The sequence below is a fragment of the Anolis sagrei genome, chromosome 4, assembly GCF_037176765.1.
Source record: "Anolis sagrei isolate rAnoSag1 chromosome 4, rAnoSag1.mat, whole genome shotgun sequence".
Taxonomy (NCBI): domain Eukaryota; kingdom Metazoa; phylum Chordata; class Lepidosauria; order Squamata; family Dactyloidae; genus Anolis; species Anolis sagrei.
In genome coordinates this window covers 195066872-195094515 of record NC_090024.1, presented here as the reverse complement: position 1 = coordinate 195094515, position 27644 = coordinate 195066872, and the positions used below count along the sequence as shown (strand labels likewise).

Below are 27644 nucleotides of genomic sequence, written 5' to 3'. Positions count from 1 at the left end.
TGAATAAAATCCCACATTTTCTGCTTTGAACTGGAATATATGGCAGTGTGGACTCAGATAACCCAATTCAAAGCAGATACTATGGCATTTTCTGCCTTGATATTCAGGGTTATATGGCTGTGTGGAAGGGCCCTATGACATCCATAGAGAACATACAAGTGATTTGAATACTTATTCCATTTTTATGTTATTTCAGGTGTGGAGTTCTTCCATTTTATTGTCCCTGGTATTTCCATTGTTTAATGTTGTGATTATACAGGTTAGGTATCCCTTATCCAAAATGCTTGGAAATAGAAGTGTTTTGGGTTTTGGACTGGGGCAGGGAGTGGATTTTGGAATAACTATATTTGTATGTACATACATTGTGAGATAACTTGGAGATGGGACTCAAGTCTAAACATGAACCCAAATATTCATGTTTCATATCCAGCTTATAAATCTAGCATGAATGTATTTTATAAAGTACTTTTAATATTTTCGGGCACAGATTCATGTACACCAAACCATCAGAAAGAAACCATGTCACTTTCTCAGGGCCCTTCCACACAGCCCAATATCCCAGGATATCAAGGCAGAAAATCCCACATTATCTGAGTGTAGATTCAGTTAACCCAGTTTAAAGCTGATATTGTGGGATTTTCTGCCTTGATATCCTGGGATATAGGGCTGTGTGGAAGGGCCCTCAGATACCCATGTAGAAAACTTTGGATTTTTGAGTATTTCAGAATTCTGGATAAGGGATCCTCCACTTGTATCCATATATGCCTGTCTTTGCCATCTTCTGTTAAAAGAATTCAAGATAGTATAAAAGATCTCACCTGACTTTATGATAATCAGAAGTTAGAAAAGTACAACTCCTTTTTGTATATCAAAGGGCCCTTCCACACAGCCCTATGTCCCAGAATATCAAGGCAGGAAATCCCACTTTATCTGAGTATGGACTCAGATAACCCAGTTCAAAACATATATTGGGGGATTTTCTGCCTTGATATTATGGGATATAGGACTGTGTGGAAGGGCCTTAAGGCAGCACCTAGTGTGATAGGGCCCTGATCCTGACTGATGCCTCTAGATGGCACTAAATCTAAACCATGAGGCAGAGAAAATCATCAGAACAGACATTCCAAACAGGGCAAGATATCCAGCGATTTTTTGTCAGTTCACATTGATTTAATGCCTCTACCTCTCTGAACTCTGGCATTTAAAAAGTTGTTAATTAAAATAATATCACTTGCCCCAGGTAAATACAAGAGAATTTACAATCATATTCAAGAACACTCAGTACAGATTAGTTACTCCATAACAACATGTATCCTAGCAAGTAGAAGACAGGTGATGTTTCTGTCCTTCTGTATCCATATTTAAGTGGATTAAAATTTGTGTTTTTAATTGTGAATTCAGAACTTCTGGTAGTTGGTTTATACAACACTGACTGATCAGAAAAAAGGAGTGATTTTATATACATAGTTTTTGAGCCATATTTAGTAGTTAGCCCCCAAAAATACTTCAGACAACATATATGGTCATTATGCATTCATATAGTTATTTTTCTAAGTGCTCAAGGTTTATCACATTGAGTAAATCCTTGCAATAATACCCTGGGAGCTAAATGCATACATTATATTGTACTAAAGGTCTGTAACATTCACAATTAATCCTTGCAAAGACTTCCTGCTTTTTAATATAGGACAACATAGAAGTCAACACTGTAGAGTTCTCATGGAAATGGTATCCCTCACTTATGATTATGGTGACACGTTAAGTGGTAGTCACTCAACCTATGTTGTTCCTGAGATGATGGGCACCTGGCAAGCTGTGGCCAATGGCCACAGAGTGGGTGCCAGTCCATGATCCAAAAGAAAAACTGCTGCTCACCACTCCCTCTTCCTGCATCAGACAAGACAGTTTGAGAACCACTGCTCCTGGTCCTTTTAGAACAGTGGTTCTTAACCTGGGGTCCCCAGATGTTTTAGCCTTCAACTCCCAGAAATCCTAACAGCTGGTAAACTGGCTGGGATTTCTGGGAGTTGTAGGCCAAAAACATCTGGGGACCCTAGGTTGAGAACCACTGTTTTAGAACTTCTATATGGAGAGAACTAAAGTTCAATGATTTTTCTTGTGTCTATCTATCTATCTTTATTTATTTATTTACTCTATTTATACTTTCTCAATCTCGTAGGAGACACAAGGTGGCTTCAATGTATAGACAATGATTCGATGTCATGTAAACATGCATACATAATAAAATTGGTATATGTGTATTTTATCTATATGTATTTTAATCTTGTATTGTTGTATGATGTTTTAACTTGTATTAGTAGCATTGAATCCTTGCTGTAATCTGGTCTGAGTCCCTCTATGGAGGTGAGAAGATCGGGATATAAAAGTTTTAAATAAATAATAAATAAATAAAATAAACATATATATTAAAACAATAATTAAAAACATATCAAGAATCATAATCTATGGCCATTCTAAATTGTCATTGCACCATTCCATAATTCTCTAGTGGGTTACTAACTGAACGTTTGATCCCACATCCATGTCTTTAGCCTTTTCCTGTAGGTCTCCCTTCATCTGAAACAAAAAGCTGGTTTTTAGTATACCAAATCAAATATATTCCACACTAGATTCAGAGCATGTCTTCCAAATGTTTTTGAATTGCAACTCCCAACATTCCTCTCCACTATATCAACAGGGCCATATTTTATTCATGTCTGGTCTAGAAGATTTTGCTTCAGTTGGCTCCTTCCAGATATTTTGAACTGTACAATTCATATCAATCCTCACCATTAGCCTTTCTGACTAAGGCTGATGGGACCTAAAGTCTAAAACACCAGGGGGAAGTAGTATGTGAGGAAATGTTGCCACAGAGCAACATACTGTTCTTCCTAGGGCATACATCTCTACACACCTCCAGTTAGGCTGCTAAAGATCCTAACTCATGCAGGAGTAACGATAGGAAGAAAAAAAAACCTTTGCTTATTCAAAAGGCCGTTCTGCCAAAGTTATGATTAAGTAGCACCACGCAGGAACTTCAATGTGACTTTCCAGAACAATTGTAGATGATAAGGCTCAGTAAATTTACTAGCAACTGTTGGCTAGTGGGAAATACGAGCAGACATAAGTCTACATACAGCATTGCTGCAAATGCTATAGATGTGTTCAACCCAAAAGGTACCTTTGATCCTCTTGTCCTGTTTCTGTGTGGAGAAAAGTGGAATACGCCCACTGAGAAAGCAAATGTAAATTTTGAATTAATGCGGACTTACAAAACGGATCCAGGAAATACAGAATCAAATTTCAGCCTTTTGTATCAGTGTTAGGAACACTTAAAGGCCTATACTTTAAGGTCATGGGTTTGATTAGCAGACTCTGCCTTTTGGCTTCAGAGGAAAACATGAGAACAACAAACTAGTCACCTGCAGGTTCACATAGGAATGCTTCCAGAGACACATATATGAAGCCTACGATGTGCAATTTTGCACAAAAATGCAGTTTGTGTTTAAAAATCTTTTTGTATTTCTGGAGGGTATTTTTCTGCCAAAAGAAAAAAAAACACTTGTGTCCAGTGCCTTCTACACACACATCCCACACATCTGTTTCTAGAAACAAGGAGTGTGGATGGGCACAAAATGATTTTTCCATAAAAAGTTGACCTTCTGTGCAGAATAATTAAAAAAAACCTTTGGGAATGTGAGAATGCCAAGTGAAAAATGCAAATATCAATTTTTATATAGGATGGGGAGAAAATAATGAATTGTTTTGTTTTTAAACACAAGGACAAAAGAGTCATAGATTTGCCTCCCTAAGTGTATTTAACTCTATGCAACTATAAAGCACTGGCTTTTCAGTCTGTCCCTTGAACCTAGATTTCCTTCCTTGCTTGTCCTTTTACCAACACTTCCTTTTCTGTAACCACACGGCTGGCATCTAAGGAACTGCAATGTAAGTGCTGTCATTATTTGAGTCAGAGATGGAGTATGAATTGTAGAGATGGAACGAATATTTGTCATTATTCGTTTCCTGGTTGAAAAAGGAATTTCCTGACATTCAAGAAACTGTTGGTGAGAGTAATACAGGAGGGAAATGCTTGCGCATCTTGTAATACGCAGACCCTGAAAGATTCTGTGCAACCATTTCATGCAAAAATACAGATGGTTTTCTTGTGTATAAGTGTAAAACATTTTTTTAAAAAACAGAAACTACATGTGAATTTTACAGAACAATTTCCTAGAATATTTCAGGATTTGTTAAGAAAGGTAGGTAAAGGTTTCTCCTGACATTAAGTCTAGCCGTGTCTGACTCTGGGAGGTGATATTCATCTCTATTTCTAAGCCAAAGAGCAGACGTTGTCCATAGACACCTCCAAGGTCATGTGGCCAGCATGACTGCATGGAGTATTGTTACCTTCCCAGAAGTGGTACCTACTGATCTATTCACATTTGCTTGTTTTCAAACTGCTAGGTTTGGCAGAAACTGGAGCTAAAACGGTAGTTTATCCCGCTCCCCAGATTTGAACCGCCAACCTTTTAATCAGCAAGTTCAGTAGCTCAACGGTTTAACCCACTGTGCCACCAGGGGAGGTTAAGAAAAATCAACTGTATAAAATATTCGTCCCCCACCCCAAGAAAACTATGACACTTATTTGTTCTTGTATGGATGAAATAACCAAAGATTGCATCCTTAATGTGTGTTCCTCCTGATTTCTTAGAGCATAGCTACTACTAGGAATGACAAGAGCTGTAATCCAACGATGATCAAACTGTCATGTGGTCCATTGGTGTTTCCATTCCTGCTTAGTTCTTTCAAGAGCTATAAGATTCAGGAGTATTGAAAGGGGTGGGGGGAATAATCCAATAGCAGAGTTTTGAAACTTTATTTACTGCAACTCCCAGAATTCAGTGCAAAACCCATGCTAGGCATGCTGGAACATATAGTTCAGAATAATGTAAGACTGACATTGATTTCAATCAGTTTGCAAACCGTGATGCCCATGGATGAAAAACAATATTTCTAAAAGTACTTTCCAAGCTTGGGATAAAAAGAAAGATCATTGAAGGTTTGTAGAGTGTGGTTGTATTAACTCTCCAAAAATAGGTAAATTCACTGCAACCATATTTGGTTCTGTCAAAGATTCCCAGTCCGTACCCAAGAACAAAGACACACACTTCATGACTGTAGCGTGCCCACTGTGATGTATTCAGGTTTGCTTAATCTGCAGCTTACACTTGCCCAATCATTTCCCCTGAATTTTGCTTATGAACGAGCTCATTCATGATCAAGCACAAAGCTTATTTCCCTCACTTTTAAGCAATAAATTAGAAGAAAGGCTCACATTTCACTTTCATTTTGTTAGGGTGTATTTTAAAAGCAAAATCCCCACTTGAGACCAAGATCCTTTGTGTTCACTCAAATTTTCTCCAAGAGAGATTGCAAATTCTTAACCCTGTTCTGTCCTTTACCAATAATCAAGGGGGGTGGGGGATCTCTGACATTATATCTCTATTTCTATGTCTAAATACAACCCGATGTTCTTTTTGGCTCAGTTCTCCAGGTCACTCAGTTTTGTGACTAAAGTTAAAAACCAGGTCAGCTGAAATAAAGTTGAACACAACAGTGGTCATTGCATGGGCATATGCAACTACTGCCTCTCACCAGCAAACCTCATTATGACACATGCACAGTGCTGGGATAACAAAAAGCCACGACTTGTTTATTGTTTACAGAAGAGACTCAGGGTTGGCCGCACTGCATGGGTCCTGGATCAGGGATTAGACAGCCCGCTGCTGACCGATACCGCTTAACCATGCCAAGGGGTGCTGTTGTTACCGACTGGCACAATACCAGGACATCATTACCGTCGCACCCCTGATAAACCACTGGATGCCCCCCTCCAGTGGGGGGGGGGGATAATTAAGCCAGGGCCCAAGCTGCACACCTGTAAGTTGTGACAAAGGAACAAAGCTCAACGCAAACCATCAAACAGCTCAACACCTATGAAAACACCACCTCAAAGTTGAACACAACAGTGGTCATAGTTGGGGATCTTAATCCCACACTGTACCGTAAGACGTGTTTAGCCAAAGTATTTGGGGCAGGGTGAACATCCACAGCCATCACCTCCATTCTTTGTTCTTTACCAGTAGAGGTCTTATGAGAAAAGTGCTTCCTTAATTCCCAATAATAAGACATTGTGAAGGTCCTACGCTTTGCTGAATGGAAAAAGCATGGTGTGGCTTCCCTCCCTTCTCCTCAACAATGGAGTGCTTGCTCTGTGTCATTGCCTGGGAGAAGCAAGGTGGCAAGGTGACTTCTCCCAAGTAACAAAGCACTTGCTCTTCTTCATTGCTAGGGATAAGTTGAGATGGATTCTGTCCCTTCCCTGGATGACGGGGCCTTTACTCTTCTTTGTTGCCTGAGAGGAGACATGGTGGCTTCCCCCACTTCTGCCTAGCAACATAGCAATGGTGGCAGCAGTTACCCTACTCCCCAAGCCTGAGGCTGTTATGTGAATAGCAGATAAGTGAAACCATTGGTATGGGATGCACAGATATGGGCGTCTTACTGTATTTTCTATGTGCTGAGCACCTACCCAGAAGCTACCTTTTCTGAGCAACCACCATCCCCAATAAAGATGTACCTTCCTCCTGTAGTGGAGCTTTGATGATTTCAATGATGCATCTTAACAGCTTGCAGCAGGAAGTCAAAGATGCTCTGCAGAGGTGATTTGACTGAGTAATATAGGTCACCTACCTGAATTAACCCATTAGGAAGATGGCCAGGTAATCAAAATAACAATCAAACACAAACTGTGTCATGGAAACTTTAATGATCCCCCTGTAGCCAGAGTTGCTAAATTTTTAAAGACCAATTCATGTACACAACTCACTGGAAAACTGGTCTGAAAAATTCCTGAACATTCTAGATTCTGGAGTAAGAAGTCATACACTTGCTAATTTAAAAAAGGAGGGAGGAAGGGGAAGGAAAAACAAAGAAAGGGAAATGTTACAGCACCTTTCAGACTAACTGGGTTTTTTTTCACATGAGCTTTTGTGGATATAAACCTATTTCTTCAGATGGGTTATAAAGTGATACTGGATTCTCTAATATAAAGCATATTTGCATAGTTGTGGGAGTGAGGTAGAATGTAATAGGATCTAAATCAAATCTTGACCCTTGTCCAGTCTTTCAGATCTTTCATGTATTTTATTTATTTATTTATTTATTTATTTAGGACATAAATATTAATATTATGAAAACAATAAATTGGCTTATCAAAAGTCAATTTTCCAGGGTTCAAAACTCTATCTGAGAAGATTACTTTGCCATGTATGCAAAGTAAGACGAGGATTCTTGTATTGTAGGGTGCCATAAAGCATCACCCCCCCTCCCCAGTTCATACCTCTGCTGATGCACTAGAATGCATGAATATGATTACCTAAATTAAGCTGTTTCTTTTTCTTGTCTTCCTTTGTAATTTCCTTATTTAAAAACTACAACCTGTAAATCACTTACTGAGGCCCCTTCTACACTGTCTTTATATTGTAGGATCTGATTCCAGATTATCTTCTTATCCCAGATTAATGGCAGTAAGACTCATATAATCAATTTCAAAGCAGATGACCTGGGGTCAGATCCTGGGATATAAGGACAGTGTAGAAGGGGGCTGAGATTGAAATGTTCTACAGCTGGTTTTTGAGTACTGCCGTTTCTGATGTGTAGTTTTTGTTTGTCTTTAGAGGGGTTTTAAATTCTAATAGCTCATTTAGCTGTCAGAGCTCTTTCAGCAGGTCGTTCCACAGTTTTGGGGCAGCCAATCAAAAGATCCTCTGGGTTATGGTCACCAGTCGGGTTCTGGCAGGTTGGATTAACCACTCTCCAGAGGACCTAAGTGTGTGCACCAGATTGTATAGGAGAAGGCGATCCTGTAGGTAATCTGGATCTAAACCATGTAGGGCTTTAAAGGTTAATACTAACACTATATACTTCACCCAGAAACTAATTGGCAGCCAGTGGAGTGACTTTAGGATAGGTGTAATACATGTTCCTGTAACCAATCTGGCTGCTGTATTTTGAACCAGCCTGTGTTTCCAAACTTGGCGCAAGGGGAGCTCAATGTAAAGTGCATTACAGAAATCCAACCTTGAGGTTACCAGTGTGTGGACTTTAAGTCCTCTAAATCTAGGAAGGGGCACAGCTAGTGTATCAATCAAAGCTGGTAGTTAGTACTCCAACCATCGCATCTACCTGGGTTGACATTTGGAGAGATGGATCCTGGAGGATTCCCAAATTGGAAACATAGTCTTTCAGGGGGAGTGTAACTCCATCCAGAACTGGTTGACACATCTCCCTTCCCAGATTAGGGCCCTTGATGGCAAGCACATCTGTTTTGTCTGGATTCAGTCAGAATTTGTTTTGCCTCATCCAGCCCATTACCTCCTCCAGCCATTTGTTCAAAAAAGACATGCTGTCCTTAGCTGAGACTGTTTTTGAAAGCATGGGGAAGCATATTTGGTTATCATCACCATACTGATAACACCCTGCCCCATGCCTCTAGATGATCTTTCCCAGTGGTTTCATGTATTTTATTTATTTACTTATTTAGGACATAAATATTAATATTAAATATTTAAAAGCATTGAGGATAAAATGGCACCTTGTGGGGTGCCATATAACAGCTTCTTTTTTGAGGATCAGCTGTCCCCAAGTACCACCATCTGGAATCTGCCTGAGAGGTACAACCAGAACCTTCAATACCATGGATGATGGTATTGAAAGCCGCTGAGAGATCTAGAAGCACCAAAAGTGATACACACACATTGTCAGTGTTAGGTCGGAGATCATCCACTAAGGTGACCATAGCAGTCTCAACTCAATATCCAGCTCTGAATCCAGTCTGAAATGGGTCAAGGAAGTGTGTGTCATCCAAGATTCTAAAGGAGAGCAACTGCCTCCTCAATTACCTTGCCCAAAAAAGAAGGTTAGAGACTGGTCTGTAGTTATTAAGGTCCAGAGAATCAAGGGAGGGCATTTTCAGCAGCGATCTAACTACTGCTTCTTTTAAACAGGATAGAAAGTCCCCCTCTCTGAGAGAAGTTGTATTTGAGATCAAATTGCATCTCTATCTTGGATGAACAGCCAAGAGGGACAGAGATCAAGAAAGCAAGTTGTCCTCCTTACTAGCTCCAGCAGCTTGTCCAAACCAACAGTACTCACCATTTGAAACTGACCTAGTATAACCCCACTCACAGAGTTGTTGGACACCTCATTGTTGGCCTCTGCTCCAATGATAGTGTCTAAGTTGGCTCTTATGCCTGCCTCTCAGAATTTGTGAGAGGAATGTGTTATTTTCTAGAATTTGTTGTACAATTTTAGTATATGTGCTGCCAAAGCTCATTGATAATGCATCTGAATGGCTGGGAACTGTATGTGACCACTAGGAGTGTTCTGTCATTTTGTGGTCAATTTGTTTCTTCACCTACTTAGGTAAGTGCTATATTGTAATATGACAATAGCCATCAACATTTATCTTAAGACTACATTATCATTCACGTTTCCCTCATTATATACTTAAAATATCTTATCAGTAGAATCCTCTGAGGTCATGGATGGGAAACCAACATTTTATTGGGACTGTGGGGGAGGAACGTGGATAACATGACAACTCAGACAGTCAGAAATAAGAGCACCTGTTGTAGCATCTTGAAGACCCCATTCCAAGCATCTGCAGTTAGTGGATCTGAGTATATTTTGGGGGGAAAAACCACTGCTTTAGGCACTAGGACCTTTTACCAGTCAGAATAGACAAAGGTTTATTTAAGTGACTTTTTGAGGACTACCCATGGTACTGCTTCAGCAAATAGAGAAGAATGCCAAAAACTCTTTCTAAAGAATTCAGATTGCATTCAGAAGTTGTATTTAGTAGTAGTGGTGGAAACTGTTCGTTTAGTACTGTTTTACTGTGCTACTGATTACAGTTAACCTCTGTGCCAACTTTAGTGCCTTTTCCACTAAAGATGTTGACCCCTTTTCCCATTAAAATGGTGCTAAATAGGACATTCTCATAATATTTATCATATTGCTCTCCAATTTAGCAGGAGTGGGGTATTGAACTGCAACTCTCTTCTCTCTTATCATCAATTATTTTTGCTACAGCTCATGGGTGTGACATTCAACAACACATGGATGGCCACATGTTCCCTCCATCTGCTTCAAAGACTAATTCTATGCATGTTTACACAAAAGCAGTATTTCCACACTCCCAATTTGGCTATATAATATGGAAACAGAGTAAGCTCCCATCCATCCAGCATCCTCTGGGTTTTGTGTATTGTTATTGAGGCAGTTGGCATAGGTCATAAATTCAAGACTGGAGGACCAGTGTTAATTAGCATGAGTATGATCCAAAGTTGGTTCTGCCCAGCCAGGGAGCATACAATTAATACATCTCTACTGGCTGAATGAGCACAGCTGAGGTAGTCCTCTAGGTACTATATTTACTGAAATCTAATGTTCACTTTTTTTTGTTAAATTACATTTCCAAAATTGAGGTACATATTAAAGATGATGGTATATTAGAATCACAGGCATACACCCACCTGCATGAAAAGGTGTGGAGTAACCCAGAACCCTGGTGACCAAGCAGAGGGGCTCGAAAAGGCTGTTCCTGGTGATTGCTGCAGCCTTAGGGCTCCATGGCACCTGGAAATAGAGGAGCACCTGACTGATGACCCAGTCATTTCTACCACTGAGCCACAGAACATGCTTCCCAGGTAACCCTTAGGGTCTCTTGCCCACCCGTGCCCCACAGTCCCATGCAGTTCCCTCCCCCTCCATTTTGATGGCTTCGTGAATGTGGCCAGTTGGGAATCATATGAGGGTGGTGGATTTGCCAGTCTTTGCCTGATAGAGGAGCATGACTTCCCAAATGGCATCATTCATGTTGACTGCTCCCTGATGTTCTATGTCTGTGTAGTTGGGCGCATAACATTCAAGGGCAAATCCATTTTTTATCATCTGCACCTTCCAAATTGAGGTGTACATTACATTTGATGGCATATTATATTCTAGTAAATTTGGGTATTTCTCAGGTCATTCCTACAAGATCTGGCACTGGGCCAGATTTGTAGGCTTATTGGTCAACAAGTAGGTTGACCCATGTATGGGCCCATCCAGACCCATGTATGGGCCTGTCAGTGTCTATAGCTGTAACCAAATAAAGTCATAACTTTTTTTGTCCACATTATAATCCGTATTAGTTATTGTTCATGCACGTGGAGGGTATCTCACGTCTAGACAAGCAAATATCTCCTTAAGTGTTTCCAGTGTTTCAAAGCTTTTCCAAAAGACTGGCTGTTGCTCAGCCACTCGAAGCATTTTCAAGCTACACATTGGTCATAGCTATCTCAAAACTTGAGCTACAGGCAATCTGGCTACAAGCCAATATTGGAATGCTGCAGAATCGAACCAGCATTGGAAATACGTCAATTTTTCCCCAGAGTTTTCTTCCACTATTTATTTCATCACATCAGTTTTTTTACTAAAATGTTTTGGCAGACGTTGGGCATTAGATTGGTTTTATAGATTTTGATAGATTTTGATGTATGATGTATAATGGATTTTTTAAATTGTTTTAATTACTGTTTACATATGTTTATTTTTACCTTATTGTTGTGCCGGCATCGAATTGTGCCTTTTGTAAGCCGCCCTGAGTCCCCCCCTCAGGGGTTGAGAAGGGCGGGGTAGAAGTGCAAGAAATAAAATAAAAATAAATAATAAATTGTCAGCTATAGGATTTTGCACGCACAGCTGTTTTTGTTTCCTGGTTTCCCTACTGATAAAAGTGCTAGGAAGTATTCTTAAGAATAAGGAACAAACCATAGAGGATTGAAGGCAGGCAGAAGGGCAAAAAGGTCCCATGATTAAAATTCCATCTAAAGCAAACAGGCCAATGATGTCAGCATCAACGAAAGTCAAGTTTTTGAGATGGTGTTATCAATGGCCTTGCCCTAGATCAAACACAAGTTGAAAGTTTTCAGATTTCAGGGCTATGTAGAGATGGAAACAATGCAAGAGAAGGCATAAAACAGAACAACGCAAAAGAAAGACAGACAGACAGAAATACAGCTTTTCTCAGACCTTTGCAGATGTTGACATATTTTCTTCAGTTATTGCAATGGACATGGATAACTTGAGGGCAGTGATTACTACTATACTTTTATCTGTCTGTGCTCATTTTTCCACAGCATGACATCTGAAAATAGTTCTGATGTTAGCCAAAGAAGAAAAACAGAGAATTATTGAAGAGCCACACTAATAGTAGAAATAAAGTCTTAACAAAGGACTCAAAGCAATTTGACACTCCTAATCTAGGGTTTAAAGCATATCGGAAGAGGTAAAGTTTTTTTTAAGTACAAAGTAACAGTGGTTCCCAAGCTTTTTTTTTTTTTTTTTTTGACCAGGGACCACTTGACTAGGACCACTTTGATCAGGGACCACTCTCCAACATTAGTACTAAAAGGGTTACAAATCAGTTTTTGGTCAACCTTATATTCAGTTTAGTTATTTGGGGTGGTGATTCAGAAAATTGCAATGAATGGACCATATCAGCTCTAGTTTCTGATACAGAATATATGCCACCCAGTAATTGTCATCTGCTTGCCCAAAGAGAGCCATATTAAATAATCTAGAGCTGATGTGGTCTGTTCAAAGCAATTTTCTGAATCAGCACCCCAAATAACCCGAGAGACAGGCCTAAAAATGAAGACACCAAGGTGTCCCCACTTCCAGGTACCAGATGGAATGGCTCCACTCAGGGGGAAGGAGGAGGAGGAGAAGCAGTCAGGAGGCTTATTGTCACACCTTACATGAGTAGTTGCCCTGGCACTATAACAGGGTTTCGTGAGACCAGATGCTCTTGTTGCAACGGTGTAGTAACAGTGAGGCCGCAGACCATATTTTAGTTCTTGAGGACTACTGATGGTCCATGGACCACAGGTTGGGAACCATTGATTTATAGCATAGCTTTCTGTCATCATGAAATCATCTTGCTATGTGGAAACAGTAGGTCATGTGCCATAGAAGTAATCTTCTGCCTGTTTTGTCATGGCCAGTTCTTCCATTATAGAGAGTGATAGCTTCCTCAGGTAGAAAATGTTGGGTGATGAAAAAGAGGAGCAGAACATTAAATGAACAACAGACTGAAAGCAGATATAGTCTTCCCCATGATAGTGTGATGCAGTTCTATTTAATTGGTATCTGTATATTTAAAATACCACATGCAAAACTGTTGCAGATACTCATTCTGTTGGGAGGGATGATTGCTTGATATATTTCCTTTTCCCAAGAAAGCCTATGAAATGAGCTCAAAGTATGCATGTAAGACCAAACTATGGGTATTGAATTAGGTCCCATGCATTTGCTGGAAAATTCCCCCTTCTAAGGTTAAAAAGATTAATCTCAACAGTGCTGTTCCACTGCAACAGCAATTACAAGTACAGACCAGTGCTGCAAAAATGTTATCAAGCTAGTCACTTGCCCTGGTTTTTTTGTAATGTACCTCATAAAATCTCCATTTTGCCCCAAAATCTTTTTTTCAAAGGGTTTAAGAATTGCTTGGATAAGAAAGTTAAAATGTCCTCATTTTGTTCCTTGACTAAAGCATATGGAAAGTGTATGTTGGAACAACACTATCGGATCATTCTCAGATAATGCTCAAGATAATGCTCTCCACTGGAAGGTAACCATGGAGTTGTGCTGAGAACCAGAAATTTCTAGAAAAACAGTAGTGGACATTGACCATAGGGGAATGGAGAGAACCATGCAGGTTGCCTTGAGCTGTCTGAAGAAAGGAAGGATAAAAATAATGGGAGCAGCGTTGATTTCCAAAAGGTAATCTGGCTTATAAGTCTATTAACTCTCAAGGAAGTAATTTCCAAAATGAGAGAAGAAACACCCATGATGACTCTTAAAAACGTTTCCATTTCAACCTGTGAGAATAGTTCTTAGGCATGTATAGAATTCAGACACACGCTTTCATGTTAGGAGAATGTGTTGCCTTTTGAAAGCCTTGGATGTACATATTTCTTTTTGTTTTAAAAACAAGATATGGTTTATAATACACCTTGAGTTTGTTACGAATGAGAACATTATGATCTAAGCAACAAACTATAATCTCATACCAGGTTTTGGCAATGATAAAAATATGTATATGGAGCCTGCCCAAATTCTGTCCTGTTAAAAGCTATTCAATACTGAATCTGCCCAAAGACCTGAAGTTTTGAGCGTTTATAATTCAATGGCAACATGATGAGTGTCCCAATGAAAAGTTTACATTGGGCAAGAGCAGAAACTGGTGTAACAACTTTGGGTCTGTATCCCACCACAGCTCTTAAACTGCGTTCATTACTCAGAATGGTTTCATTGGTTTTTGCACATCTGCCAGACAGAGAGTGGAGCCAGCAAGTGGGCCTGATCCATGAGTAACCCTTTGTTACATTCTCATGAGAAAAGATCTACAGTGTAAATTCTACAAGGAGTGACAAAGGCCAAATTCCTCGATTGACAACTATGATTAGTTTCCCTTTTTGCAGAAACTTGCCATACCCCTGGCAACCTCTGCTGCCCCTTCCTTTCCCTCTCCTTCCCTCAGGCGGTCTCAGGGTGGAGTGTAGAAGGTCACCTGTCATTAACTCCCAGTTTATATTCAGACCTTTACATAAATCTAGCAGATGGTTCTTTTTTAAGAAATCATTTAGAAGTGGGTCACAAGGTGAAGTCTTTCATCCAAGATCTCCCAGGGGCCAAAAAAAGAAAAAGACAAATTCTCAGTAAAATTCATGCAAGTCACGCAGCACCACTTCATACCTTCCAACTGTCCCAATATGATAAGGACAGTCCCAGTTAATTGGCTACTTTTTCAACTGTTTTAAAAATGGTCCTGTTTTCACTCTAATCTTCCCATTTTCTTCCTTTCTCCTCAGTTTAGCCTTGTTGCTATAAACCAGTGGTTCTCAGCCTGTGGGTTCCCAGATGGTTTGGCCTTCAACTCTCAGATCCTAACAGCTAGTAAACTGGCTGGGATTTCTGGGAGCTATAGGTCAAAACACCTGGGGCCCCACAGGTTGAGAACCAGTGCTATAAACCAAGTTCAAAGTGCAAAAGTAGTTTATACTCAATGCAACAGGAGAGAGAGAAGAGTGGCTGAGTTTTGCCCTTTCCAGTAGACTCAGGCCAAAGCAAACTACTGTAACCCCTCCTGGCTTGTGTGCTTTTGCTGTCTTGACCTCACTCTGATGCTGCTTAGCCACATATGTCTTGGTTTTCAACTGTGAAATATTGGAGAATGTTTATTTATAAGCAACCATCTCTATATCCAAACAGGACTCAGTCTTGACTAACCATGTTTAGGACTGGAGCCTTATTCTACCAAAATTAGTTAGATTGCTTGATAAACAGGTTGCTCCAAAAGCCATTTATTCGTTCCCAACCACTTCTAGCACAGATGTATTGCATCAATTAATTATTATCTCCAAAAACTCAGGCTTTCTGGAGAATATTCTCATTCTCGTGTAGTCTCTCTTCAAGCTCTCCCCTTTCTCTCCATGCTAGAGCTAAAGCAAACATCAATCCCTCTTCCAAAAAAAAAAAAAAAAAAAAAACCCTTTGTATCACATTGGCTTACTCAAGCAAATATTCTCAGCGGGTTCTACATTTATTTAAGAGATTCAAACCAATACTTTTTTCCCCCTTTCTAGCTAGTTTTGCTTCAAACTTCTTTATGGACATGAGATCATGATTCAGCATTTATATGGTTTTTTATCTGTTTGATTGATTGATATGTGTTTTAATTGCTTTTAAATTTAGATTGTTTTATATTTTGATGAGACGTGTTTTATTGTTAACCTGTGTGGCTTTGAATTTTTGCCAGGAAAGGTGGGGTAGAAATGAAATAAATAAATAATAAATAAATTTAAGTTTCCTTTTCCTTTTCAGTGTTTGGTTATATTGTTCTCATTGCTCATGTTTGTGTTGCAAGAAAGTTTTGTTCTTGTTGTTGTTGAATCAAGCAAGGCTGACTTCAAAAGAACTGGTTGAAGTTTACTGTTGTTCCTTTTATAAACAACATGGGGAAAAGGTGGGATATACATTAATTAATTAATTAATTAAATGTTGATTTTTAGTGTTGCAATTCTACAATTCAACGGTAATTTAAAAACTGAATGTGTATACAATAATTAGAATTGATTATGTGCTTATCCAGTTAATCAGATAAAAGCAGTTCTAACATTTAAAACATCAGCTTTAATTGATTAGATGAATTTGTTCCACGCGCGTGAAGCATATAACATCATCCATGATTGCTGGTCCCTGATAGTAATTCCTTCCCCACTCATTTGCCTACTTGTTAGACACCTAAGTGCTTCAATACAACATTGAAGTAATTATCCATATCCTTGTTCTAGACTTATCATCTTGCAAAGGTGTTCTTTTCACCTCCTTTGATAGCTTTGTTTACACTAAGCCTGCACTTCGAGGAGTTTATTTATTACCTGCCTCTGGAAACACCTTGATACTATGTAGGACTGGTTGAACAGGAATGCTTGTCATTATTATAATTAAAATAGGTCAAACTATAACATTCTTAGTTGTCCTTAGTTTAATTGAATATTTAGTGAGCTACAGATCACGGCTATAAAGGGTTCAGAGCAGCAGCTCTAAATGTCCACAAAGCAAAGGCGGAATAATAGGATACCGATGGGCAGAATCCACAAGCACCTTTTATAGGTATTCTGGAATATGTGTGAAGTCTTCCTGCAACACAACCCATCTTTGCAGGAATAGAGCTGATTCATCCTTACGGCAATCATGAATCTCATTTCCTCTGTGGTGAAACCATGGTATAGGAAAGCCAAGTGGCTTGCCCAAGGCTAAATAGCAATACAGTGGCCGTGGCACATGACCTAACATTTGGCCACGTGCTTGTTTTTGTCTACCTCCCACATCACAATAAATGAATGGATTATTTAAAATCCATTGCAGTCTGCCAAGATATAATGACACTTCAGAAGTAGTCCAAGTCATTCGACTACAAAAAAAAATAGAGAAGTAAAGAGGGCGGGACTTTTGGAAGGAATATCTCAGCCAGACTTATGGGAATGAGATAAAGAGGAGCAGCCTACCTCACTGATGGTCTTTCTCTTGGTGATGCTCAGTTCTCATTCCACTTTACTTCCATTTCTTTCTGGGGTGAAGGACTTAAACTGAAGCAAAAATGACTGATGCTCGGCCACGTTATGTCATCAACCGCCCGGCTTATTCTAGCAAAGACTTTGATGAAGAGTTTGAGAGGAAAAATAGAAGTTACCCTCTTGGAGAAAAAATAAAGCATCTTTTCAGGTATGTTGCATGTTTGAAATTAGGTGTTGTATCATAAATACCCACTCTAGATTGTTGTACTCTGCTAAATGATGCACAAACCCATGCAAATTTTCAATGAAACCTTGTAGATATACGTTAGCCCATGCTCTTGCTTTGCGAAAACCAGGAGTAATGATGCTAATGAGTCCTCCAATTCAAAAATGCAACTGTACAATTTTCCATAACGTGTAGTCATCTTAATATATTTTTATTGAATGTATTTTATTATGGCTATGCATTTGAATTGTGTTGTGCTCTGCCTGAAGCCATAATAAGAGGCAGGTAATAAATTATTATTATTATTATTATTATTATTCTCTACCTTCTCCTGTTGGTTCTTCTTTCCCACCTTTTTTGAACAGGACTTGATTACAATTGGTAATGTTGTATTTGACAGCTCTGTTATAAATATATTCTGAATGGAGAATGGAAAATCAGAAGCATTTTACACTTATTTATTTGTTTGCTTTTGATGTTAATGGGTTGCTGTTAACTGTTCAAGAGCAGAAACGTATGTTTCCAATGAGAAAGTCAAGGGACATTAGAATAAGCAAACTACAGATATAGAGAACCTTCTGCATCACAAAGACATAGTTAAGGATGCAGATAAGGCTGTACTAATTCACTGCTACCATCACATGTTATTTGGTGTTGTGTGTTTATGAATAATAATAATAATGAATGCTTTCCAAGAAATCTGCCTCATCTTTTAACTTTACATCTCTGCTATATATTTTAGGAATATGTTGGAAAAGTTAGGCAGTCATTAAGAACAGGAATACATTTGTGTCAACCATGAACAGAGCTTCCCAGTCATAGGTTCCTGGTCCAAAGAGATTTATGTGCAAGTTGTCCAACAACACACTGAAGTTTCTACAGGCAATAGAAACAATATTCAAGTTTACCATTATGCTTCAAAAAGGATTCAAAGTAAAAGTGACACACTTAATCAAAAAGTGTCCCCAGGTTCCATACTATTTTTCTTGATATATTTATTACCGTAGTTATATTATGTGTGAAGAAATGAGGTGTGGTACTTAACAATATATCAGACACAGTTGGTGCCCTGAGGCTACAGTCTAAGAAACTAGACACATATGAGAAAGGAAAAGTCAAAGGGGAAAGGTCAGTTAGAAAATGAAAGAGCAAGAGGTGAATCTGGACCTGTCCATCAAAAAGAAGTGGAGTTGGTGGATAATGCCTCCTTCAATGTATTGTCGAAGGCTTTCATGGCCGGAATCACTCAGTTCTTGTGGGTTTTTTCGGGCTATATGGCCATGTTCTAGAGGCATTTCTCCTGACGTTTCGCCTGCATCTATGGCAAGCATCCTCAGAGGTCTGCTGGAGCTGGGAAAAAGGGGTTTATATATCTGTGGAATGACCAGGGTGAGACAATGCCTCCTTCCTCATTTATTTTTCCCCACCAGATGTTCTCTTTTGTGAAAATATTTTATTTTCTCTGAGCTTTATGATACTTCCTTCTTGTGCAAGGACTATTTTGGATACACAAGGGCCACATTCAGAAAACAACAATATTGATATCAGTATGTATTCTTGTTAATATTAGTATTAATATCTGTATTGTGCTCTTCACGCTGGGTAATGGAGGACTAATTGAGAATCTGGTGAATGTGTCTCTGGAATACAGTAAGACATTACCAAGAGGTTGGAAAGTTATTTACATTTCCAAAGCATCTTCCCATCAATCATTGGTTAGTGTTATAGCTGCAGTTCTTTTTTCAAAAATATGTCTACTTTCTTGCAGTACAAAAGTAAGGAAAAGTCAGATTGCAGCGAAGCACTGGCTTGTAAGATGAAACAAACCTAAGCATAAACTCCTTTAACTATAAAATACTGAAGCATTACAGAAAAGGAGGGAATTGTCACTAAATATATAATGTGTATCTTAGTTATGCTTTAATTTAGTGGAGGGATCATGCCACCTTCCAGATGTTGCTGAATGGCACATCCAAGCAATCCTAACCCAATATAGCCATCAATGAAGAAACACATAATTAATTCCTCCGACCCTTGCCTTATTTATTGCAGAAAGGAATGACTTGGTAATTGTAACTAATTGTTTCTAAACTCTTCATAGTTCATAGACTTCCTGATAATCATATCTCCAGCATAGCTTCCATTTTAGGTTGGGGCCTATTCTACAATCTATGGAGAAAATACTGTTATTTAATATCATGATGTTACTTCATAGTGTGTCTCAAGGCACTTCCACACATCACTTAAATGTGCATCAAAGTAGGGTTAAAAACCCACTTCAGTGCGGGTTTAAGTCCCACACTCCCCCCAAAAAACAGGTGTGTGTGTGTGTGCACTCCATTCTGATTACTATTAGGATGGCATGCAGTCACCTCAAAGCCCCCCAAAACAACCCCTACCTTTAAAAAAAACCCTTACCTGGCCACAATTATCTTCTTCATCTCATCCTCCTGGCATGAGGAAATGATGTTCCAGGAGATAGAGTGGATACCATCTTGGTTTTTCGGGCTCCTGGAGACAGCCATGTGGATTAACATGACTCTGTCCTTGGGCCACATCCACACAGGGCCCACATCTGGTAAGACCCGGATCTTACCTATGATCTTGATCTTACCACGTGTTTAATTAATTTGGAACAAAGCAGGGAAACCCTACTTTGTTCCGAATTAATTCAGAAGTGATTTGCTGGATGTGTAATAGAAGGAAGTAATAGAAGGAACACTGAGATTACTTGAAGTTAACCTCATAAAATGCACTCACAAATATACATTAAAATACAACCCAAGTACACAAATAAAACAATTCTCAGTCAAGCACAGAACATTGAACATTGAACATCAAGCATAGAACATTGATATCAGTCTTCTATGGCAAAAGTTTCTTGAGTATTGAGTGACATAGGCTAATGCATAGCCAAGCAAGCACTACTTAAGTAAACTGGACCCATTACTTTGGACTACACAATAACGCCTGTGTTGACTTTAGATTTAGGTGGCCCCCAGTGTGACTGAATGGTCTCTTAAGTGGACAAATTTATGGAATCATGCCAATGGAATAACTGGTCTCTGTGCGATTTTTTATATTATTTTTAAAAAGCAAAAAGGAAACACTGCTATTCAGGGGGAAAAATAGTCATAGATTCCTAATGTAGAAGAACCTGCTTCAGTGGGAAAGGTCCCACTTGTCTCTTATACAGGCTACATTAACATTTGGTGAAGAGTAGCAAAACAAATATTAAGCATTGCCTTAGCCATGTATTACAATTATTTAATGCTTTTGTCTGGCATAAGCTGTATTTCTTTGCAGTGAATCATTTTTAAAAAAAGAAGTTTTATTAAATTTTGTATAAAATACAACAAAAGAGTGAGAACAATAAAGATATAGAAAAGTGAAGAAAGAGAGAAAGAGCATAGATGAAGACTCTAAAATACATTCTACAAAAATACACCCACACAAAAAAAAGAACAAAAAAAAATGACTTCCATTCCATCTTCTTGGATAGTATTTTCTTATTATTCAAAAACATTAAAAATTATAATAAACATAATAAAATTGTCTTTCTTGTTTTTTATTTTCCCAAATTGTCCAGATAGTCCTGAAGATCATCCCAATTCATTCTTCTTGCCTGTATTTTTCTTCAACAAAAAAGTGAATTCGTCCATGTCCTTTATTTCTCTCATTTTCTCCACCCATTCCTGTATGGGTGGGGCTGACTCTTGCTTCCATTCTCTAGCAAAATCCATTCTAGCAGTGGTCGTAATATATGTAAAATATATTCTTTGCAGTAAATCTGAACACAGCAGAAGTGTTGCCTACTTATTTGCTACCAAAACATAATTAAGAGTTTTAAACCTTTAACAACTTGGAGCAGATCATCCGCGTACCTTTTGATCCCTTATATCCTTACCTGGTTAATGTAATCATCTAGGGAAGGCTGTTTGGCCCTTCCCTAGGTGATCCCAGGATCACAGAATTTGCATGACAGCTATTAAGATCAGGGTTTCTATTAGCAGTGACAGCTTTTAAAAAAAAATTACGGAAGTCTTTGTATATATATCTTCCCATGAACATTAGGCACATGCCAATGATACCAAGTTTCTAGTGCATGTTAAAACCCTTTTTTATTACCGCAAATCTTCCCAATGTACCATTCTAGCTAAGTATATTACCAGCTATTAAATAGCATGAATGTATGTGTTTTACTATGGTTAAATGAGGTTTTAATCAGACACACCACTTATGTATTTGGAAATGTTACATAGTTTACACATTTGTTAAATAAAGGTAAGCAAAGCCAATAATGTTAGTTAATATGGAAAGAACAACACCAAATGTGCTTGATGATTCTCACACTGAATTAGGCAGTCTGTTGCAAGCTGTGAATGCCACTGAAAGGGAAGTATGGCTGCCACCACTCTCATGCCTGTGGCAGCAACCTGCTCTTTCTGTTATTTGCCTGTGTTCTTCCTTTAGTTAAGAAGTTTTGTGTAGAATGTGGAAGCATTATGTTTTTGGATGGCAACTCCCAGAATCACCCACCCAACATGGTCACTCGCCAAGCTTGAGGAAAATGTCTAGCCTTTCAACAATGTTCTGTGGCCCAGGTCCTTATCTGTTTACCTTTGGTTCCTTAGGTGTGACACTAATGGACCCATTCAAACTACAGAATTATAGTGGTGTTATTCCACTTTAACCACCATGGTACCACTCTGTGGAATCCTGGTATTGACAGTTCAGGGGAGGGTATTGAATTCACAGCCAGGGAGCTCTAGTATTGAAGTGCACTAGAAACCCTATGATCCCACTAGATGGAACCATGACAGTCAAAATAGGGTAATATCGCCATGATTCTGTAATGTACATGCACCCAACCTCTGTATTTCTTTATCAGGTTTGCATCTGCACTACACAATTATAAGAGTTTGATAAAACAGTTTTATAAGGTATTAGACTTCTCTGATAGAGATTTCTGGATAACTCTGGAAAGTACAAACCTCATGATTCTGTAAGATGAAACCATGACAATTAAAGTGGCTATAACTGTATAATGAAAGATACTAGTATTGGGATCAGATTCACTTCTGAATAAGAAATAAACTTATGGTCCATGTACACTTCCATATTATCTAGTTAGTTATCTCACACCAGATTATCTGCTTTGATTATCAGTGTAGCAGTGTAGACTCATATAATCCAGTTCAAAGCAGATAATCTGGGATCAGATACTAGATCATATGTCAGTGTAGATCCTGCCAGAGATTCAGGTGCCTAGTATTTGTTAGCCCTAAGGGCTAAAACAGTTCAATGTTATCTTCATAAACCTACGATTGTGTATTTTTTAAACCATTTGTGATCTTGTCTTTGCTTAGCAAACAGAATCAAATTATAAAACTGCAACTTTAAGCCATAAGTGTTACACAAACTTAGGAAAGACCATCAAAGTGGGATGGGACACATGCTTTCAATGCAGAAAGTCCCAGCTTCAGTTTTCAGCATCTCCAATTTAAGGTTCAGATAGCCTTACATCTAACACCTTGGTGAGCTGCTATTCCGTCAGGTATAGACACTACCAGGTCTATAATGGAGCCTTCCTCCAATGGCAGCCATTAGGAGGAAGTTCTCTAGAAGCAAGAAGACAATATTTAAAATAAACATTCATAGGACCAGATTGTGAAATGCTTAAATGTTTATGTTCTTAAATTTGCAACTATATTCTGACTCAGTACTAGGTAGCTTTTGGAGGAGGTTCTCTTGCAGCAATAGGGCCATCTGTGATGTAAATATTCACTCATAAGGCCAAGGTGCTAAGTGTCCTGGGTTTTACATCCTGTTGATTTCTCATATCCCAGTGCTGAAGTAGGCCATGGAGAATTGCTTCGTTCTATTAGCTAAGCTGCTGAGCAGCTGTCAAAGAGCTGCCCAGACTAATAATGTGGTGGTTTATTACACTCATGTTTATCATGACAGTAACATTTTCCATACCATAATTTTGCTCCGAATTTCTTTTGGTATGGACACAGGATCCTTAACGCATACCTTACAGTTGATTTGGCAGGATCAGTCCCAGTTAATTCTCTGTTGTCTTGAATTTCCTGCTGCTTTTAAAATGTCAATGTCTATCTCCCACTTCCCCCTTTGTTCTATGCTTACTTCCATTGCTACAAGCTGAGCTCAGAGTACAAAAGTACTGAATTAACTCAGCAGAGAGGAGAGGAGGAAGTAAAAACCTAAACCTCCCCATTAGACCCAAGGAAAAACGAACTGCTTGTGTGCTCTTCCTCATTAACAACTTTTGCCATCTTGACCACACTATTACATTGTTTGGCCTCATGTGTCCTGATTTATATCTGTGTAATGTTGAAGGTCATGCTAACGTTTAATGTAACATAACTGGAAAACAATCCTGAGCAAACAGTAAGAATATTTGGCTAAGTAATGTGGTCTCCAAAGTTCAGTGGAGGATGAGATAACGGGATACTGATGCATTACAACACTAAAGCATGTAAGAGACTAATTATGAATAATGAGAGTGATCTATATTTCGGTTGTTCCTCGTGCCAACACTATAGAGGTACAAAACTTCACACGCCCAGTCTTTTTTTTCTTTTTCTTTTTTTTTGCTCTGCCAAGTAGGATTTAGCAGGGCTGTCCCAAGACATTGTGCTGCTTAAGGCAAAAAACAAAATGGCTTTCCCTGTATAGGGAAATCTTACTCTGACACTAGCAATTGGATAGTGTCCAGGCTTCACATCTAAAGGCAGCAGACTACTTTGCTTTAATTTATTTTATTTGCATATGGATATCTCATATCACAGAGTTTTAGGAAAAACAATTTAAAAATTAAATCAATATGGAATTGTAAACAATAATAATCTCGAAAGGCTAAAATATGCATGTTGAGAAAAAACAGCTTAAAAACATGTACCATTTGCAAGAAATCCAATTGGATCTCCTAGGGGAGGGTATTCGCATTTTGGGAGGATAGTGAGATAGGGACTTTTCTGTGGTTGCCCCCAGACTAAAAAATTCCCTTTCCAGGGAAGCAAGTCTGGCTCTTTTCTTGGGGCTCTTCCAAACAGGTCCAAACAACACATCTGGTAAAAGCAAATTAATGTGGAGAAAACTGGCTGAATGCCATCCCAGGTTAACCTTTGATTGACCCAGGATGACATCTAGCCACCCCTCAGGGAAAAGCCCAAGGTTTGGGTTGGGGGTGGGGGTGGAAACCCAGGAGGAAGTGGGTTATTTTCACCTGCTTCCTTCAGGGTTTTTGCAGTATCTGGAAGCGGCCTTGGTGTCCTTCCATCTCTTGGTGAAGCTTTCCTATTTCAGCAAGCATTTGGGAACAGATTTTATATATGCAAAAATTCTCCATTTTAGTGTGATGTATTAATTTTATTGAATACTTTCTAATGCTTTAAATCCTTTTAATATTTAGTTCTTTTAATATCACCAAATATTTTAACTCCATGGATAGTGTAATACTACTTTAATTTTGATTTCTGTATGTTTTTTTTAACAGCCTATGGTTTTATTTGTGTTGCTTCCCCCTTTGGGAAAGAGTGAGAACCCCCTCCCTTGGACAGACACATTGGAAGGGAGACTTGTCTGGACCCCATTCTAGTGCTTCAGATGTTAAGGGGTGGGGAAGGGTAGTATGTTACATATATCTCTATTCACCCAGAGAAGGTCGGGAACTCAGAAGGCAAAAATGTTTCTTCTACTATGTGTCTCATTATTATTTTGGGTAATGGATCACCAGCTCCCTTATAGCTGAACACAAAGAAATTTACAGTGAAATTGTTCCTGATTGATTTCATGACGACTTTCCTCTTTTCTTTCAAGATGTTCACCATCCAGATTCAAACTCATTCTTTATAGCCTGTTTCCTATACTTGTATGGCTTCCAAAATACAAAATCAAAGATTACATTATTCCTGATGTCCTTGGTGGAATCAGCGCAGGAACTATTCAAGTGCCTCAAGGTGAGAGAACATTGCCTTATCCATGCTGTCCAAACTTTCCTTGGATATTTTCTCCATAGAACATTTAGGCATCCACCTCTATATCCTATTTCATGTAAACCATGGGTTTAAAATCCAGGTATGTTGTTTGTTCCTATCTATGGCCTTGTGAATCTCACTATTCAAGTTGTTTTAAAGTTTTGTTTTGGTTCATATTTGTGAGAATCACTCATGTGTAAAATGATGTCTTGGTCCACATATTTAAGAATCTCCTATCATGAATTTCTGGAGGAAGAAATATGAGCTGAGGTATATATGTCAACACAGGTCTTTTGGATGTCTCTTGCATACCATTTATCTGCCTTTAAATGCAGAAATAATGTGTCTGGGTATTTCTAGACAGTGTTTTTTTTGTCTGTCCTTCCCTGCAAAAGAAATTCCAATATTTCTCACATTTATTGTCTTATGATGCCACATCTCCTTACATATTTCCATTATCTTTCACTTTCTTCCTCCTCTTTCTGCCTCTTAATGGCTTTCTGAGTTCCAGGAAAAAAATCTTAAAATCCAAACTCATAATTGTCAAGATAAGATATGTGAGTAGTAGAACAGGTTTTATTATTCCTACTTCTCTTCTTCCATTAAATTGCAATGATGTAGCTCCTCAGTGTGGAGGATTTTAAAATACAGTATGACTCAGGGAACAAATTTATTTACCTGCATCTGATAAAATATGTTCTCTTTAGGTATTTTCTAACTGCTCCAGACAATTCTATGGTATGCTTCCACCAGAAGCTCTGAGATATATTTTTCATTTTTACTTTACAGGCATGGCTTTTGCTCTACTGGCCAACCTTCCTCCAGTTAACGGACTCTATTCTTCCTTCTTTCCTCTGATAACCTATTTCCTACTTGGTGGTGTTCATCAGATGGTCCCAGGTAAGACCATATTGTCTATCTCAGTGTCTAAATAAACATAACTGTTCTCTCCAGAGAGTGGATTTACTTCCTCAAGATGTATTCCATTTGCTCCCACTTTCAATTTGTTGTTACAGCTTTATTAATGACTGTGGAAGGGATGGCCAACTGTGAAAGACTAAGGGACTGCACTGCATCCACTGCACAAAAATACATACATACATACTAAGCCTGGGTAACAATGGAAAAATTTGTTTCTAAAATCGATTTGTATTTGGGGGTTTTTTTTGTTTCGATATTTAAAATAATTACAAAATTTTCCCTTAAAAAAGTTCGATATTTACAAAATTTTGTAAATGTGAAAAAAATTGCAAAACATTAACGAATCGATTTCCGAAACAATAATGAATCGATTCGTTAATGGCGGACGCGACCGCGAAATACGCTAAAAAACCTCCAAAAACTTCTGAAGCTTCCCTCTCCCTCTGTTGTTGACTGTTGGTGTGATATTATAATTTTTTTTCACTAATTAAACAAAAAACTTGCCCCAGACATGCGGAAATAATAACGAAACGACCTCAGAACAATAACGAAACGAATACAATAACGAAATACGAAGCATTTACAAAACGTGTTTAAAAATTCGTTTTTTAAAAAAATTGCTCCAGAATGGTTCGTTATCGTTTTGTAATCGAAAAAATTAACGAATTATTAACGAATTACGAATTAACGAAACAAAACCGCCCAGCCCTAATACATACATACATGAAAAACACCATTTGAGAGGCATATGGAGCATTTTCACAATGTTTTGTAGAACTCCACACACACACAAACACACACACATACACATATGGTGGACATGCTTCATCATACTTCCTAGAGAGCATTTTGGGGCAAAATGATTTTTTAAATTTTGCAAAATGTTTTCTTGACCCTTAGAAGACCTTGAAATATAACAGAAATGCTCTCCATTGACCCTAGAGGTCATTTGGGGGCAAATTTTGGATGCCTTTAGAGGGTTGCATCCTGGTATGCATCCTGAACCTTTCCCACCCTGCTGTAGAGACTTAGTTTTGTGAGCCAGTTGTAAGACTGAGAGAAAACTAACTAGTAGATCTTGTTGTACAACAATTATCTGTCACTTTGTTTCCAGTCATGCTACCCATCCATCAAAGACAAAGGGTCAGAATGATTCTCCCTTCTTTACCACTTTCCTTGCAGTTATTTTTTTAAAAAACATCTCTCATTTGCATTAAAGGGGGCTTGATAGAAGCAGAAATGCAGTTTTGGGTTGGCAGTCTGGAATGCAAAGAAAATCTATTTACTCTGAATAGCGAGCTT

The 27644-nt window shown here is 38.6% G+C and overlaps 1 protein-coding gene across 1 annotated transcript in view; it reads left to right on the top strand.

The window, feature by feature from the left end:
- SLC26A9 (solute carrier family 26 member 9) overlaps positions 1-27644 on the top strand; it is a 70436-nt gene that overhangs the window by 6885 nt on the left and 35907 nt on the right. Inside the window, exons 2-4 of the mRNA XM_060772889.2 lie at positions 17257-17400; positions 25264-25403; positions 26211-26321. Coding sequence (XP_060628872.2) covers positions 17276-17400; positions 25264-25403; positions 26211-26321 — 376 coding nt within the window. The 5' untranslated portion in view covers positions 17257-17275. The remainder of the gene's footprint in view (positions 1-17256; positions 17401-25263; positions 25404-26210; positions 26322-27644) is intronic.